Consider the following 17511-nt stretch of genomic DNA (forward strand, 5'->3'; position numbering starts at 1 on the left):
TTCCAGCGTGAACGTTTATTCTCGAGCGAGTACAAGAGCTCTGAGAGGGAGGGGGTGGGGCCGTCCTGGCCTGCGCGGGGTGGGGGGGGGGCAGGACCGTAGACAGGGCGCCTCGCAGGCCTCACTCAGCGTCTGGGGCCTCTGAAACACAAGCGGGCGGGTCAGTGTGGCAATGAGCGGGGGTGGGGGGCTGGGAGCCGTGTCCCCAGCAAGCTCAGCTCCCTTCTGGAGTTTGATGGGAAGGGGATTAACCTGGGCCCCCCTCCCCCCCAACACAAGGCCTCACCTTTGGCCTCTTCCCACAGGACGTCCTGCAGGAACTTCCCCAGGGCCTGGCCGTGTTGCTGGTACTGCGCCCCTGACAGCTTGATGCCCACGTCGAAGGGGGCGTTGAACTGGAGGGGAGTGAGCATGGCACCTGCCCTGAGCCCAGCGCCCCCACCCAGGGAGGCCTGGACTCGGCCCTGCGGGTGCCATGACTGGCGGCTGAGCCGGGCTCTCCCGCCCCTCCCGGCCCCTCTCAGCCCCCGTGTTGACCTCCGTGGAATTGTGGAGAACAAATATATAATCCCCAGGGGTCAGTTTCCGGCCCTGGCAGGCCGGTTTGGGGGTGAGCCCCACCTCCGTCTTTCTTCCCCAGCCCCTCATACGCAGGCCTGGCTTGCCAGGAGCGCTCCACCCCTCCCTTCGTCCCCTCGGCGTCCGTGTCCCGGGTGTCTGGGTGGCCCGCTGGGCGGAGCTCAGCTTTGGGAGTGTTTGAGATGTGACTGTGTCCTGAGTGGCTGACCAAGCGAGGCCGCCCTGTCCCCACCGTGGCTCTGCTAGCTCACCTGTGAGTACCGTGGAAACGCCCTGTCCATAGCTGCCCCCCCCCCAGCCCGGTGCTACCCACCCGGACCTCCAGCTGGTCCTCCGCCCCGTCCTCCTGCCCCGGGTCCTCCTGCCAGAGCCAGCCTTCCAGAGCCCGGGGCTGCAGCTTGCTGGGTGCCTTCTTGGAGTCCTTTCTCTGCCAGGAAGGAGAGGCTCTCTTTAGGGTGCTCCCCCCATCTTTCCTGGGAGCAGAGTGCCATGGGATGGCGGCCCTTGGGGGAAGGCGGAGCCCGAGGCTGGCGGGAGGGGGCTCACCTGGGCTTTCTGGTGCTCGGGGCTCAGGAAGCTGGAGCCGGCCATAGCCACGTCCACCCAGAGCACGCTGAGAAGCAGCAGGCTGCACACGCTCCCTGCAGACAACATGGCGGCCTTGGCTGGGTGTGGACAGGGCCCTGAGGAGAGAGGATCTCAGACAGAGGCCCCGAGAGCCCAGCCCCGGGGGGACACAGGCCCTGAGCGGGGGAGGGAGGGGAGGGAGGGGAGGCCCAGGCTGGGCACTGCCTTCCGGGCCCGTGCGCTGGGGACTCTGCCACCCTTAGGTGCGATGAAGAAGCCCAAGAGGGGTGAGGAGCTGCTGAAGCAGCTTGGTGTGCAAGTCTCGGGGCTCCCCCGCCACCCCCTCTGTGTGGATCGGCCACACAGCAGGCTAAAGCTGTAGAGACACACACTGTAACACACACACGTGCACACCAGTGCCTACCTGGGATTCCTGGCAGATGTGCTTGGTGCCCGGTGCCTGGCGGCTCCTTATATAGGAAGCTGCTGTGCTTTCCACCCAGAAACCCCATCTCGGGGGTGGCCTGCGTTCCTTGGGAACTAGAAATGCCCTTGTCCTCTGGTGGGAATCAACAGTAGAGGTCAGGCACCCCCAGAGGTTGCTGGGCCGGCCTGGCCGGGCATGGGGAACGCACTCCAGCTGTGCATTGCCCATGGTGGAGGAGGGGGGCGGAGGGGGGCGCCGTGGGCCCTGGCGCTGGGGAGGGGAGTGGCTCGCAGATGCAGCCGGCTTTGTCTCCTTCTGGGAAGATGGTGGGGGGGGGGCCTCACCAGGGCAGCTCCAAGGCCTCGCACCCCCACCGTGTCTGGACTGGGTTTGGACTGCCCTCTGCACACAGCCTCGCCCCCTGGAGCCCGGCCCCTGCGTTCCCCTGCCCCCACCCCCCCAGGACCGCTGTGCTGCTGCTTTTAAACGTCTCCCCCCAGGGCCAGCCATGCAAGGCGGCTGTGTACCTGGGCGCCGGCGGCGGCGCACGCCTGTGATCCCAGCCACCCCGGGGCTGAGCGCTGAGGATTGCGATTCAAAGCCAGCAGAGGCAGGAAAGCCCCTGAGCCAGAAGGGACGGGGCGGGGGGGGGGGGGGGGCCTCAAGTGGTAGAGTGCTAGCCTTGAGCAGAAGCGCTCGGCCAGTGCCCAGGCCCTGGATTCAAGCTCTAGGAACAGTGCGCATGCATGTGTGTGTGTACACGCGCGTGTGTGCGCACGCACCCCCACCAAGAAAACTACCCATTTGCGCTTTGAGCACTTTAGGCTGGAGGAGCTGGAGGTAGAGACGGTGAAGAAGCCCAGAGCCCCCTGAGAAGACCTGGGAGTTTCCACTCACCCCATCCCTGAAACCCCATAAACAGGAATTCCCTAGCCATGACAACCAGTCACTGCGGAGACATGAGCACCTCTCCCCCAGGCCCCCCAGGCCGGCCGGCCATGTTGATCTTAGATAGCGCCACCAGCAAGCAAACACGGGCCAGCGTCACCCTGCTGCGTTACCTTGGAACAGCGAAGTCGCCAGGAGCTGGAGCCCCCTGGCTGCACACATACCACATCTGCCCAGCAGCCTGCTGGGGGTCAGAACAGAGGAGGTGCCCGGGGAGTACACAAACCCCAGCCAGGAGTTTGGGGCAACCCAGGAAGGAAGCACGTGACTGGGGGAGCCCTTTCAGGTCTGGGTAATGCCCGAGGGCAGTTTAGCAATTCCGGAGGACTGAAAAACCATCCGTTCTTTCTCCTCTAGCTCCCGGGGCTTCAGTTCTGTTTATCTATTCGAAGCTGTTTCAGGTCTAGGGATGGGGCTTAGTGGTAGAGTGCTCGCCTGGCATGCATGAAGCCCTGGGTTCGATTCCTCAGCACCACGTACGCAGAAAAGCCAGATGTGGAGCTATTATGGCTCCAGTGGTAGAGTGCTAGCCTTGAGCAAAAAAGAAGACAGTGCTCAGTCCCTAAGTTCAAGCCCCAGGACTGGCAAAAATAAAAAAGGATTATGTCTTCCTGATGAATCAACCCTTTTATATGTCTCTTTGATTGTAGTTCCAGTTTATTTATTTATTTATTTTGCCAGTCCTAGGCCTTGGACTCAGGGCCTGAGCACTGTCCCTGGCTTCTTTTTGCTCAAGGCTAGCACTCTGCCACTTGAGCCACAGTGCCACTTCTGGCCATTTTCTGTATATGTGGTGCTGGGGAATCGAACCCAGGGCTTCATGTATACGAGGCAAGCGCTCTTGCCACTAGGCCATATCCCCAGCCCCAGTTCCAGTTTATTTTAAAATCTGAAATTAAGGTAGGCACTTGAGCTTTTCATTAGTGTTTAGTATATAGTGGCATAAGGTGAACTTGTGCGCACGCTCCCACCAAATTGTACTGTGTTGTTGGGTCGTTTTTCTGTTTGTTTTGGTTGATCACGGGGCTTGAACTCGGGGCCTGGGTGATGTCCCCGAGCTCTTTCACTTTGAGCCACAGCTCCACTTCCGGTTTTCTGGTAGTTATTTATAGATCAGGATCTCATGGGCTTTGCTGCCCAGGCTGGCTCTGGACCACGACTTTCAGACCTCAGCCTCCTGAGTAGCTGGGATTACAGTGTGAGCCGCCAGTGCCCAGCTGATGCTAACACTTCGTTCCGTACTTCAGTTGTTTATGGCTTTGGTCATAATTTGCGCGTGTGCGTGTGTGTGTGCATGTGTGTGTGCTACTGGGGCTTGATTCAGGACCTTGCATGTGTTAGGCAGGCACTCTACCACACACAGGCTCATTGGCTTTCATGGAAAGTTGGCCCCTCTTTGCTTCTGTAATCTGTCTGGCTGCCGTTTTGTGGACTTAGTCTAGCAATATGGTTAGCTTTCTCTGCTTGCCTCTGCTTGGGGCTGTGATTATCTTTGACCTGTAACGTTTATAGCCTTAATTGTATATGGAAAGAAGTTTGGCTGTTGTTTCTTCAAGCATTTTTTCTGTCTTTTCCTTTGCCTCACCTCCTCGGGATTTACACAATTTACATTACTTGAGATTGTCCCGCAGGTTAGTTGCCTGAGCCACTGTGTTAGCCCCATTTTCTCCCTGTGGCTGTGGTTTCTATCAGTCTTCAAGTTCACTGATCTTCCTGCCTGCGGAGTCTAATATAACCTGCTCATCATGTCCATCCTCTTTCACATTCTTAATATGGAAGAGCTGTGTTTTAAGGTTCTTACCTACTGGTCATTTCTGGTCTTTTTTTTTTCATTTGTGCAAAGGGTTTTTAATTCAACATGTCAATGTATGAGCACAATGAATGCATCCTGATCAATGCCATTCTTTCTGATTTTTTGTGTGTGTGCTGGCCCTGGGGCTTGAAGTCAGGGCCTGTGCACTGTCTCTGTGTCTCTCCGTGTTTAAGCTAGTGCTTTCCCACTTAAGCCACAGCGCTGCTTCTGGCTTTTTCTCAGTGGTTGATTGGAGATGAGTCTCATGGACTTTCCGGCCCAGTTTTGAACTGCGATCCTCAGATCTCAGCTTCCTGAGTAGCTACATTACAGGTGTGAGCCATTCCAACTTTTGGGTTCTTTTGAAGCAGGGTCTTGCTATAGAGCCAGTGCTGGCCTAGAACCTGCAGTCTTCCTGCCTCTGTCTCCTGTTTTCTGTATGTGCTTATGGCCTACCTAGTGGTCAAGTGCTTGCCTCATATTCATGAAGCCCTGGGTTCGATTCCTCAGCACCACATATATAGAAAAGGCCAGAAGTGGCGCTGTGGCTCAAGTGGCAGAGTGCTAGCCTTGAGCAAAAAGAAGCCAGGGACGGTGCTCAGGCCCTGAGTCCAAGGCTCAGGACTGGCAAAAAAACCCCAAAACAGAAACCATGCTCTGCTGCTGAAAAAGGACTGCGTTAGCAGGACCTGGGTCCCCGCTTGGGCAGCTTACTGAGCATCCAGATGTTTTGGGGTTCACATGGCCCTGCCTCACAGCAGGAGGGCTGGGGTGTACAATGGGGCGCACAGACCTGGGGCCAGGGAGCAGGTCAGGACCACAGCACCAGCTTTGCTGACATCCTAGGGAAGGCCTCCTGGGGGAGCTGGGGCCCCACGGGTGTGAGGTGGTGTGGGCGGAGCCCGGCTGTGTGAGGTGGAGGGAGGGTGTGGGCGGAGCCAGGCTGTGTGTGGGGTGAGGTGGAGGGTGTGGGCGGAGCCAGGCTGTGTGTGGGGTGAGGTGGAGGGTGTGGGCGGGGCCAGGCTGTGTGTGGGGGGGTGAGGTGGAGGGTGTGGGCGGGGCCAGGCTGTGTGGGGGGGGTGAGGTGAGGGTGTGGGCGGAGCCAGGCTGTTTGTGGGGTGAGGTGGAGGGAGGGTGTGGGCGGGGCCAGGCTGTGTGTGGGGTGAGGTGGAGGGTGTGGGCGGAGCCAGGCTGTGTGTGGGGTGAGGTGGAGGGTGTGGGCGGGGCCAGGCTGTGTGTGGGGTGAGGTGGAGGGTGTGGGCGGGGCCAGGCTGTGTGTGGGGTGAGGTGGAGGGTGTGGGCGGGGCCAGGCTGTGTGTGGGGTGAGGTGTGGGCGGAGCCAGGCTGTGTGTGGGGTGAGGTGGAGGGTGTGGGCGGAGCCAGGCTGTGTGTGGGGGGTGAGGTGGAGGGTGTGGGCGGGGCCAGGCTGTGTGTGGGGTGAGGTGGAGGGTGTGGGCGGGGCCAGGCTGTGTGTGGGGTGAGGTGTGGGCGGAGCCAGACTGTTTGTGGGGTGAGGTGGAGGGTGTGGGCGGAGCCAGGCTGTGTGTGGGGTGAAGTGGAGGGTGTGGGTGTGTGGGGTGAGGTGGAGGGTGTGGGCGGAGCCAGGCTGTGTGTGGGGTGAGGTGGAGGGTGTGGGCGGAGCCAGGCTGTGTGTGGGGTGAGGTGGAGGGTGTGGGCGGAGCCAGGCTGTGTGTGGGGTGAGGTGGGGGGTGTGGGCGGAGCCAGGCTGTGTGTGGGGTGAGGTGGAGGGTGTGGGCGGAGCCAGGCTGTGTGTGTGGTGTGGTGGGGGGTGTGGGCGGAGCCAGGCTGTGTGGGGGGTGAGGTGGAGGGTGTGGGCGGGGCCAGGCTGTGTGGGGGGTGAGGTGGAGGGTGTGGGCGGGGCCAGGCTGTGTGTGGGGTGAGGTGGAGGGTGTGGGCGGAGCCAGGCTGTGTGTGTGGTGTGAGGTGGAGGGTGTGGGCGGAGCCAGGCTGTGTGTGGGCGGAGCTCACCGTCTTGGCGCCAGGATGCTCTTTCCTGGCGGGCCTCGCGCCCGGGGTTGGGTAAACTGCAGGCATGGATGGCGGTCACTGTGGCGGTCCCGAGGCGGCTTGCACAGGTCCAGCACACACAGGGCCGCCAGCAGTCCTGCCTTGCAGGGCGGGAACGACAGAGCTCAGGCCCAGTCCGACCGGCTTCCTTTTTGTTGGTCGTGGGCTTGAACTCAGGGCCGGGGCACTTCTCTCTGCATTTCCGCTCACGGCTAGCACTCCTGGGTTTTGGGGCGTTAGCTGGAGATGCGCCTCAGGGCCTTTCCCGCCCAGGCTGGCTGCACACGTCGGTGCTCAGACCTCAGCCTGTGGGGCGGTGAGGAGGGCGGGCGCGCCCCGGCCCCCGCTGCCCAGGCTTCCTTGCGGCGGCATTTGAGCAATGCAGGAAGGATTATTAGCAATACAAGTTTATTTGCTTTGGAAACAGCTTCCCCCCAATAATGCTGAAGCCCAAAGACACGTAAAAATGGCCAAAAATATTTTAAGATACTAGATCAAGTCGTGTGGTTTCCTGTTCGCGGGCGGCAGGCGCGGGGTCACTGCTCGTTCTGCTGGCCGTCTGCGGCCGACGCCGACGCGGACCCGGACCCCTGGCCCTTGTTGACGTCACTGATGCAAACCCACTGTCCGTCCACCGACTCCTTCCACAGCGTCACCTGCGGGTCAGCGCCCAAGCTCGGGGTCACCGCCCCGCCCGGCTCCCGCCCCCCCGCCCCCCCGCCCCGTCCTGGCCGCAGGGAAGCGGGGGATGGGGGGGGGGGAGCGGAGATGCGGCACGGGAGCCGCGCTGCCTAAACTGTCAAGCGCTGCCGCGGGGAGCGGGGACCACAGCCCCCCAGCCCCGCCGCCGGGGAGCGGGGACCACAGCCCCCCGGCCCCGCCGCCGGGGAGCAGGGACCACAGCCCCCCGGCCCCGCCGCCAGGGAGCGGGGACCGCAGCCCCCCGGCCCCGCCGCCGGGGAGCGGGGACCGCAGCCCCCCGGCCCCGCCGCCGGGGAGCGGGGACCACAGCCCCCCGGCCCCGCCGCCAGGGAGCGGGGACCGCAGCCCCCCCAGCCCCCCCAGCCCCTTCCACACAAAAACCACTGCGGACGACACGGGAGGGGCCGAAAGGCTTGTCTCGAAAACGGGGCGCTCCTGCCAAGCGGGGGCCCCGGGCCCGGGCTCCCAGAGTCTGCAACCAGGAGAGCCCTGGCGTAGCACGAGGGGGAGGGGGAGGGGAGGGGGAGGGGGGACGGGCGCGCGAGGAGGCGCACGAAGCGCTCAGGGCTACAGCGCCCGCTCCGGGGAGCCCGCTCCAGGCTCCAGGCCGCAGGCAGCCGCGCCGCCGCCGGGTCGGATCCGGGCGCTCTCGCAGGGCGGCGGTGCCCGGGGCCGCCCTCCTGCCCGCTGGGCTCCATTCCACCGCGTCCCCCCAGGTCCCAGCGCAGGCAGGGGGCTGAGACCGCCCCGGCCCCACGCGCTCTGCGCCCGCTGCCCCGGGGGTGCTAACGGAACACCCCGAAGACAAGGTGCTGGATGGCGAGGGCGCCGCGGCGCAGGGCCGGGCCGGGCCTGGCGTCGGTGTCCCCTGCGCTTCCTTCCTCCCGGGGCGCCCAGGGCCGCGGCGGCGCGGGGACAGCTCGCCCCCAGCACCTACCTTGTTGTCGCCGCCCGAGACGGCCAGGATGTTGGCGGTGATGGACCAGCTCACGTGCCACACCACGTCGCTGAACTTGTGCAGCAGCTTCGGCGACCACATGCTGCCCGACGCGTCGTCGCAGGTCCAGATGAACACGCGGCCGTCCTGGGCAGAGGCGGCGGCGGTGGGTGGCGCAGCCGAGCGGGGGCACGTGGTGACCGCCCCACCGCGGAGGGTCCCCCAGGGCCCTCGGCTCCCCGGCTCGGGGGGGACGGACACTGCCCACTCCCTCTTCCCCGGCTCTGGGGGGGCCAGGCACTGCCCACTCCCTCTTCCCCGGCTCTGGGGGGACGGGCACTGCCCACTCCCTCTTCCCCGGCTCTGGGGGGGCCGGGCACTGCCCACTCCCTCTTCCCCGGCTCTGGGGGGGCCGGGCACTGCCCACTCCCTCTTCCCCGGCTCTGGGGAGGCTGGGCACTGCCCACTCCCTCTTCCCCGGCTCTGGGGGGACGGGCACTGCCCACTCCCCCTTCCCCGGCTCTGGGGGGACGGGCACTGCCCACTCCCCCTTCCCCGGCTCTGGGGGGACGGGCACTGCCCACTCCCCCTTCCCCGGCTCTGGGGGGACGGGCACTGCCCACTCCCTCTTCCCCGGCTCTGGGGGGACGGGCACTGCCCACTCCCCCTTCCCCGGCTTGCCCTGAGCCTGCCGAGCCACTCGGCTGCCTCCAGACCAAAGCAGCTCAGTGGACGAGCGGGCACAGAGCCCCTTCCGTGTTGGTGCCTGCACTGGGGCGTGCGTGGCCGTGAGCTTTCTCACAGGCCGCTTCACCCTTGACTCACAAGTGCTCTTCTGGCTTTCTGTGGATTCCCTGGAGATAAGTGTCCCAGCCTTTCCTGCCCAGGCTGGCTTTGAACCTCAGTCCTCAGCCTCCCGAGTAGCTAGGAAGCCGGGTGTGAGCCGCCGGCACCTGGCCTCCTTTGGACCTGGGAGCCTGGTGCAACCACAGAGGCCTGGCTGGGTCTCCATGGTGGCTCCTTGCCTTCCACTCGCCACGTGTCTGGGAGGAGGGCTGCCCCTGCCCAGACCCCCGGCGCGGCCCCCGGTCCTTCCGCGAGAGGTGGGAGGAAGTCTGGGCCTGCGCTTGGCCCTCATGGCATCAAACCACCCGTGCCAGCTTCACCACGGCCCGGCCCCCCGGGGCCCACAGCCCGCCTGCCGGCCCACGCAGGGCGGCGGGGCTCCCCGGGGCCAGCGCTGACCTGGGAGCAGCTGGCGATGGTGCTGGTGGGCAGGCCGATGGAGGGGGCCCAGGCCACGTCTCGAACCCAGTCACTGTGGGCCTCCAGCTTCTGCTCCTCCTTCCACTGGCCGTCCTCCTCTTCCCTGCAGGGGGAGGGAGGGCAGAGGGAGGGAGGGTGGGGGGCGGCCGTGCGTCTCCGCAGCGCCAACAGCAAACGGGGTGCAGGGTGGTAGCGCTTGAGGGGAGGACAGGGCCCCCGGGGCGGGAGGCCCCCGCAACCCGCCCTGACTCACCTCCACAGCTTGATGAGGTTGTCGCAGCCGCCCGAGGCAAACTTCTTGATGAAACTGGGCTTCTGGCCCGAGGGCTGGTCCAGGAGGCTGCCGGGGACCACGGCAGGGGCCCAGCTGACGGCGTTGCAGCCGATCTGCGGAGAGGGGGTGCGGTGCCACTGCCCTGCCGCGCACCCCGAGGCCGCCCGTGCCCGGGCTGTCAGGTGGCCGGCGTGGACGGGTGCCGGCCACGCAAAGTCCTCTTACGGAGAACCGGCTGTCTTCTCCGCAGTGCGCGCGCGCGCGGGAAGCAGCTCAAAGCGGGCCTCCCAGGAGACGCCCCAAAGGCCAGGAGGGCACAGGATGACAGGGCGCCGCCCGGGGCCCCCTCCTCGTGGGAGGCGTCCGGACTTACGGTGTGGGCGTTGTTGATCTTCTTCACTTCCCACTGGCCTTCCCCCGTGTAGGTGAGCAGGGAGATGGCCCCGTCCGAGCTCCCGCAGGCCAGGATCAGCCCATAGTCGTGGGGGGCCCAGCACACAGAGTTCACTGCGGGGAGCAGAGGGCGCGGGGAGCTGGCGTTCCCTCCCTGTCCACTGCTCCACCAACTTCCCTGAGGAACCCCGGGACTCGTGGGGGGCAGCTGTCGCTCCGCCAGCTGAGGACACTGAAATAACCAACTGATAGCGTGCCACAGCAGCCACCTGGCTAAAATCCACGTGGAGGGAGGCGAGCCGAGGCTGACGGCCGTGCCGGGCAGCGGGGAGGGAGGCTTCGGGGCTGAGGGTGACCTCAGGACGCGGGCCGCTCCCGCCGGGGCCGCGGCCCCAGGCTGCCCGGTGTACCTGAGGAGTCGTGTCCCGCGTGTTCGTGGGTCTTCTCCCACGTGCCGTTTTCCTCTTTCCAGATGATGACTTTGCGGTCGTAGGAGCAGGACGCCAGGATGTTGCCGTACATGGGGTGGGCCCAGGCCACCTGCCACACGGGGCCCTCGTGGCTGCGAGGGGAGGGGGCGGAGTGGGCTCGGAGGGCCGGGCGCCCACACAGGCCCACCGCCCCCACCGGGGGGCTTCCTCTCCGCTTCGATCCGGAGCGACCACCCGACCAGACGCCTCCTTTGTTTTAAGACGGGGTCTCCCTACGTAATCCAGCTTGGCTCAGAATTCACAACCCGCCTGTCCCTGCTTCCTGAGGCCGGGACCGCGGGCACAGTCACACCCCGCTTCCGCTCCGCACGGCCCGCGCAGGCGTGAGCCCCCGGGATTCCTTGCGCGGAGGCGGCGGCTTACAAAGAACACCCCACTCTCCCGAAACGGATCCAGCTGCTCAAACACAACGCGTAAGGAAGGGGCAGCAGGAAGCTGCTCGGTGGCAGGTCTTACTATCTTGTGAAATTTCCCAGTCCTGATGCGTTTCAACGTGCTGCCCATCAGTATTCTGAGACAGCTGAATGACTAAAGTAAGATGAGAATTCCCCATTCTGTTGGTGACAAAGCGACAGGTGCTACACACTTGTGACTTGAGGAAATGCTAAACACAGAGAAAGTACAGGAGACAGCCAGCGTCTTCCCGGCCCCCGCTCTCAGCTGCCGGCTGTGGGGAAAGCCCTGGGACACCCGTGCGAGCCGGGTTACACGGCTGGGCCGGGCACGCGGCGAGGAGCGGGAGGGGAGAGGTGGCCATGCAGAGGAGCCAGGGCCCCCAGGGACCGGCCGTGGCAGGGAGAAGGGAGAACTGAGCATCTGCAAGCACCTGCGGGGCACAGGCAGGGCTGGGTTCTCCCAGCACGGCTGCTGACGGGCTCACACCCGACTCCCGGCCCGCGCCCCGCCGCGCCCGCTGCAGGCCTTCCAACGGCTCTGCCCGTGCCCTCAGCCACACCGCTGCCTGGGACGCGTGCGGGGGGCACAGGGCGGCTGGCACGCGGGCACCGTCCTTTCCTCGGGCCTCGGGGAGCCCGGCCCCACCTACCCCCGGAGGTCGGCGATGAGGATCTGCCCTCCGTTGCGCACGTCGAAGATCTTGACAGACCTGTCGGAGGAGCAGGTGGCCAGGCGGGTGCCGTAGTAGTCCATCTGGGCGTCGTGCTGCAAAGGGGGGATGGGGCGGGAGGAGCCTGCGGCTGGGCCTGGCACGGGCTAGGGCCTCCCTGAGATTAGCGTCAATGAATCGTCACCACCGGGCAAAACACTAGCACGGCAGCCGCTGTCTTTCTACCCGAAACTCCTATGTCTGGTGTGTGCGTGCCAGTGCGTGTGTGTCTTTCTCTGCACTGGGGTTGGACTCGGGACCTAGCACTGTCTGGTGTGTGTGTGCGTGTGTGTGTGCGTGTCTGCACTGGGGCTGGATTTGGGACCTACCACTATGTCTGGTGTGTGTGCATGTGCATGTGTGCACTGGGGCTGGACTCGGGACCTAGCACTATGTCTGGTGTGTGCGTGCGCGTGTGTCTGCACTGGGGCTGGACTCGGGACCTAGCACTATGTCCGGTGTGTGTGTGTGTGTGTGTGTGTGTGTGTGCGCACTGGGGCTGGACTCGGGACCTAGCACTATGTCCGGTGTGTGTGTGTGTGTGTGTGTGTGTGTGCGCACTGGGGCTGGACTCGGGACCTAGCACTTGCCAGGCAAGCACTCTACACTGGAGCCACGTCCCATGTCCACGGCAGGCTCTGTCAGGCCCCGTGGGTGTTACAGACCCTACACAGGTGTCCTCCGATCCTGCTGAGGGGCATGGGGGCAGGAAGGGGGGCCAGCTGCCCTCGCCACCCTCTTCCTTTGGGAACAGGCTCTGCGGGCTACCGGTGGAGGTGCCCTGGACAGCCCCGCCCCGGAGCCAAGGCTGATGCTAAGCACAGGAGGTCCTCAGGGGGTCCGAGGCCTAGACACAGGGTTCCGTGCCGACGCCTGGGCTCTTCCTCCACAGAGGCCCTGGAGCCTTCCATCCCACCAAAGGGAGCGAGCCCCGAGGGCGACGTCACTCAGGGTCCACTGCCTCAGCGCCCCCCCCCTCCCCGCGGGCTGGCGCTGCCATCTCAACAAATGGCACCTCCCTGGTGGTCCTCCCGTCTTGGGGATCTTGGCTACCAGGAGCAACTGTTACCTTTCCAAGGAGGCTCCACTTGGCTGCTGAGCCTCCAGCAGCCTGCTTTCCTGGAAGGCAGGCAGGGCAGTGGACTCCAGAGTCCTTCCCAGAGGAGGGCAGGTGGGGCAGGGCAGGGCGGAGGGGAGAGTGGCTGAGATCTAAACCCTATGTCCTCAGCTAATCTGCTGTGGGCCTTTGACCTTGAGTTTCCTTCTCTGTGTGTACGCTGCTCTGGGGCTTGAACTCAAGGCCTAGTACTCTACCACTGGAGCCACAGCTTCACTTCGGACTTTTTGCTGGTTAACTGGAGATAAGAGTCTCACAAACCTTCCTACCTGGGCTGGCTTTGAACCGTGATCCTCAAATCTCAGGCATGAGCCACCAGTGCCTGGTTGAGTTTCTTTGTTTAAATGGGGCTCACAACTGCACTTGCTTGGGGGGGACAGTTTACAGTCTGCAAGTCCACTGGTTTTCCCATAAGGAAACTGAGGCTGGCTCACAAATAGGACACTCAGATGGAAACTTCTGGCCCACAGGACCACGCATGGCCCACTAACCGGTGAGCTTCTCAGATACTCAGAAACACTTGCTGGGGACAAGCTGTGAGGGCCGGAACATGCACGCAACGCTGGAGCCACTGACCCGGCTGTGATCAGAGGCTGCTGGGAGAGTCGACAGGGACTCTACCATTCTCTGCAGTCCCCACAGCTTAGACTTCAGGCTCAGAGGCCTTGTCTGGCCGCCTGTCTGCAATGGTCCCAGCTGGCCCTGCCTCAGGCTTCCTCACGCCGGTAACCCTAGCTACTCAGGAGGCTGAGATCTGAGGATCACTGTTTGAAGCCAGCCTGGGAAGAAAAGTCCCCGTGAGACTCTTTTTTTTTTGCCAGTCCTGGGCCTTGGACTCAGGGCCTGAGCACTGTCCCTGGCTTCTTTTTGCTCAAGGCTAGCACTCTGCCACTTGAGCCACAGCGCCCCCTCTGGCCATTTTCTGTATATGTGGTGCTGGGGAATCGAACCCAGGGACTCATGTATAGGAGGCAGGCACTCTTGCCACTAGGCCATATCCCCAGGCCCCCGTGAGACTCTTAACTCCAATAAACTACTCAGTGTAAGGTCCACACCGGGGAGGGCTCCATGCAATGCCCCCTACCTGTTCAAGTCTGCACCTAGTACTCGCATTACCTAGGTAACTGGCACACCTGGAGGCAGTTACCTTCTCCTTCTCTGAGGTCACATCCAATCCGCCCGGCCAGATCCCCCACCTTTCCCTATGTAACCCGGCTCAACACGGTACCCGCGCTCTTTCCTTTTCTCTCTTGCTCTCTCTGTCTTTTTCTCTTCCTCCTTCCCCTGTCTCCCCATGCCTCCTTCTTGTGGGAGCAAGCCAGCAGTCTGCTCTACCCCCAATAAACTCCTTTCTGCCTGAACCATGTGGCGGGTTTCCTTTCCTTTCTGGCGAACCTTACACTCAGAAGAAGCCAGAAGTGGCGCTGTGGCTCAGGTGGTAAGAGTGCCAGCCTTCAGCACAAAGAGGCTCAGGGACAGCGCCCAGGCCCTGAGTTCAAGCCCCAAGACTGGCAGGAAAAAAAAATGTGACAGAAAGAGGAGGTCAAAGCTCTGCATCCTCCTGGCCTCAGTTCCAGAGCAAGATGCTCACTGTGGCGTTCAAAGGACAAGGCCCTCAGCGGCACACCAACTCCCACGATCCCCTGCAGGGACCGGCACAGCTCTGCCAAGGCAGGAAGCACGGCCGGGACGATGCTCATATGCCCGGGGCCACAGCAACACTGGCAAGCACCGCAGGGCCATGCCTGGCTCATAAATGACAGAAAGGAATCATGAAATGCCCACGCGCAAAGCCCAGGGCAGGCTGACTGAATACTTACAATCATGTCCTCGTGGGACGTGTCCACAGTGTTAATTACCGACACCTAGAACCAAAGACAAGGTGGCAAATTAGCTGACAGGGGTTAGAAGGCAGCCATCTCCTTACCACCACAACTGTTCTTCAGCCTGAGGGTATTTATGTGTTCCCTTCCTCATTCCTTCCAGACAGAAGAGACGGAACATTTGACTATTCACAGAATGAATAAATGAACGAAACCTGGGATCTTTTTCTTTGTTCAACTTCTATTCTCTTAAATTCTGGGCTATAAAAAAAGGACCAAGGGGGCGGGGGGAGAACAGCAGAGACCAGGTCTGCAAAATAACAAACTTCTTTTCTCATGGTATCTCCACATGTTTGGGTCAGCGACTTTACATTACGTATAGAAAACTAAACAATTACTCAACAAACATAAAAAGGTCTAGGATAGATCTATCAGAGGCTCACAATAGCTCAATTGCTATGTACATATGATTATATAAGATGAGGCTAAGCAAAATGAACTCCGAGAGAAGGAAACAGGAGGATTTTATTGCTGTCATTACATTTAATGTACTAGGTGCATTTCCTTTGGCGTACCTCATGTGGTTACTGTATATGATTTTGATACACTGGATATTGTATATATGCTTACCTGAACTAGGGAAGGGAAAGAAAAATGAGGGAAGGTGTAACAGATATGACAAGAAATGTACTCACTACCTTATTATGTAACTGTACCCCCTCTGTACATCACCTTATCAATAAAATTAATTTTTAAAAAAGGGCCATAAAGGAGGTTTCAATTTGGAAATGGTATTTCTCCTCATTCCCTCTACTTCACCCTCCCCAGCACAAATCCTCATTACAAAGTCCAAATTTTCAGGGCCAGGAATGCTTGCACACACCTGTAGTGCCAGGACTCAGAAGGCTGAGGTAGAAGGATCACAGATTTGGAGCCAAACTAAGCTGTTCAGCAATATCCTGTCTCAGAAAGGTGTTCTCAGAAAGTCTATTCAGAAAGGTGGGCTTGGGAAAAAGCCCAGGGATGGAGTAGTTCAGAAAGTCCAAAGCACAAGTGAGGACAGGTTCTCCTGGCTAACTCTAGTCCCTGGAAGTAGATGCCAGGGTCTGCCAAGGCAAGAAAGGAAAACAAGTGTCCAGCTGTCCGGGTCACAAAGTGAGGTGCATGGCCCAGGCGACGCTGGCCGCCTGACAGAACAAGGGGAGAGGCAGCTCAGAGAAGGCGAAACCCTCACTTCAGCCGCGACCAGCTAAAAGCCGGGCTGGGGAAAAGCCCTGTCCTCTCACTTCTCAGCCCACAGCCCACGTGCTGCACTCCCCACCTGAAATACAAAGTACTTGGCACACCAAATTCCCTAAACCCAGCGGCCAAGGGATAAGTAGGCACAGGAAGGAATAGTTTACTGAGAAGTATTTGTTTTTATTTAAAAAAATTGGTGCCAGTCCTGGGACTTGAACTCAGGGCCTGAGCACTGTCCCTGGCTTCGTTTTGCTCAAGGCTAGCACTCTACCACTTGAGCCACAGCGCCACTTCCAACTTTTTCTGTTTACGTGGTGCTGAGGAATCGAACCCAGGGCTTCATGTATGCAAGGCAAGCACTCTACCTCTTAGCCATATGCCCAGCCCCCAGCTTCCAGCTTTTTTGGTAATTAACCAGAGATAAGAATTTCATAGACTTTCCTGCCTGGGAGAGCTTTGAACCTGGATCATCAGATCTCATCCTCCAGAGTAGCTAGGATTATAGGTGTGAGGAACCAGTGCCCAAGTGAGAAGTGATTTTATTATTTATACTTTCTCTTTCTAGTTAACGAAAGATAAGTGCCTCAGACATGCCTGCCCTGGCTGGCTTTGAACTTTGATCCTAAGACTCAGCTGCCTGCGTGGCTAGAATTATAAGTGTGAGTCACTGGCTCCCAGCTTGGAATTTTTTTTTTTTTCCTGGCAGGTACTGGGGCAGGAACTCAAAAGTCTCACACACTTGCTTGGCTTTTCTTGCTCAGGGCTGTTGCTGTACTGCTTGAGACACACCCCGCTTCTGGCTTTTTGACAGCTGGAGGTAAGAGTCTCTTGGACTTGTCTTAGATGCTCGGAACCACGATCCTCAGAGCTCAGCCTCCCGAATTACTAGGATTACAGGTGTGAGCCCCAGGCGCCTGACTGACAGGTGGTTTTATGGGTCACCGAAGGGCCCTGGAGAGAACCCGTGTGTCCTTCTGACATTCGTCTTGAGTGAGCCTCGCTTCTCACACGCATCCCTGATTTAAAGTTCTGGGCCTATGTCCTCTTGTGCACCTGGAGATTATCTGCTCGGCATTAATAAGCAGTGCAGAACAAAAAAGAAACCCCACACCCAAACGCCTCTCCAGAATCTCAGAAATTATAGACTGGCTCAAGAGGCGCCGGGTCCAGCCCAGGGGGGGCCGCTCCCGCACGCACGCACGCACGCACGCACGCTCCTCCTGACTTCTCATTCATTCGCTGCGCGGGCCAGGCGCGGGGCACACGGCCGGGGCCTCCACCGGAGTCGGCACCCACTCGGCAGCCTTTCCACGGGTCCTGGGGTGCGCACCGAGCGTGCGGCGGCGCCACCGGAGGGTGACCAGGGTTCAAATCCCAGCTCTGCCGCTCAGCAGCAGCGCAGGAGGCCGCGCACGCACGCCCGCCCGGCCGTCAGCTCCCCACGCCGCGGCCTCGTCGACTTCCCCGACGGTAACCGGAGGCCCGCCGTCCCGGGAACTTCCGCGGCCGCCCGCTCCCACGGGGCCGCGCGGAGGAGGGACGCCGGAGGGCCCCCGCCAGGCCTGGGCCTCACCGCGGCGCGGACACCGCGCGACCGGGGCCCCCACCGTGCCCGTCTCCCCACACTCACCATCGCTGCGGTGGCGCCGACTCCCGGGCTCGGACGTGGCAGCTCCCGGCGGCGCCTCCGGACCGCTCGCTTCCGGCGCCGGGCTGCCTCTCCAGAGCTTCCGGGCAGCAGCACACGGGACCCACACCAAGGTTCCGGGCCTCCCAGAGGCCGCGGCCCGCCTTCACAGGCCCGCCCACCGCAGGCCACGCCC

General features: G+C 61.7%; 2 protein-coding genes across 2 annotated transcripts; both read right to left on the reverse strand.

The window, feature by feature from the left end:
- Nucleotides 1–109: 109 nt before the first annotated feature.
- On the reverse strand, nt 110–1269 carry Ghrl (ghrelin and obestatin prepropeptide). Its single transcript, XM_048356277.1, has 4 exons — nt 1126–1269; nt 899–1006; nt 287–395; nt 110–141 (listed from the first exon to the last, which is right to left on the reverse strand). The coding sequence occupies exons 1-4, from the start codon at nt 1231–1233 to the stop codon at nt 122–124; spliced, it is 345 nt and encodes a 114-aa protein (XP_048212234.1). The 5' UTR covers nt 1234–1269; the 3' UTR covers nt 110–121.
- Nucleotides 1270–6730: 5461 nt separating this feature from the next.
- On the reverse strand, nt 6731–17434 carry Sec13 (SEC13 homolog, nuclear pore and COPII coat complex component). Its single transcript, XM_048356261.1, has 9 exons — nt 17319–17434; nt 14447–14491; nt 11450–11565; nt 10324–10475; nt 9894–10027; nt 9500–9633; nt 9226–9349; nt 7981–8127; nt 6731–6997 (listed from the first exon to the last, which is right to left on the reverse strand). The coding sequence occupies exons 1-9, from the start codon at nt 17319–17321 to the stop codon at nt 6878–6880; spliced, it is 975 nt and encodes a 324-aa protein (XP_048212218.1). The 5' UTR covers nt 17322–17434; the 3' UTR covers nt 6731–6877.
- Between the last annotated feature and the right edge of the window lie 77 nt (nt 17435–17511).

The sequence above is a fragment of the Perognathus longimembris genome, chromosome 10 (assembly GCF_023159225.1).
Source record: "Perognathus longimembris pacificus isolate PPM17 chromosome 10, ASM2315922v1, whole genome shotgun sequence".
NCBI lineage: Eukaryota > Metazoa > Chordata > Mammalia > Rodentia > Heteromyidae > Perognathus > Perognathus longimembris.

Bases quoted from the DNA above. Each gene is read 5' to 3' on its own strand.
- Sec13 (XM_048356261.1), bottom strand. The intron at 11,566-14,446 runs GTAAGTATTCAG...CCCCCTTTGCAG, and splicing joins CGTCCCACGAGGACATGATT to CACGACGCCCAGATGGACTA. The intron at 6,998-7,980 runs GTAGGTGCTGGG...GCTGACCCGCAG, and splicing joins TCTCGGGCGGCGACAACAAG to GTGACGCTGTGGAAGGAGTC.
- Ghrl (XM_048356277.1), bottom strand. From the start codon at position 1,233: ATGTTGTCTGCAGGGAGCGTGTGCAGCCTGCTGCTTCTCAGCGTGCTC. The intron at 1,007-1,125 runs GTGAGCCCCCTC...CCTTCCTGGCAG, and splicing joins CCGAGCACCAGAAAGCCCAG to AGAAAGGACTCCAAGAAGGC. The intron at 142-286 runs GTGAGGCCTTGT...CTTGTGTTTCAG, and splicing joins CCTGTGGGAAGAGGCCAAAG to AGGCCCCAGACGCTGAGTGA.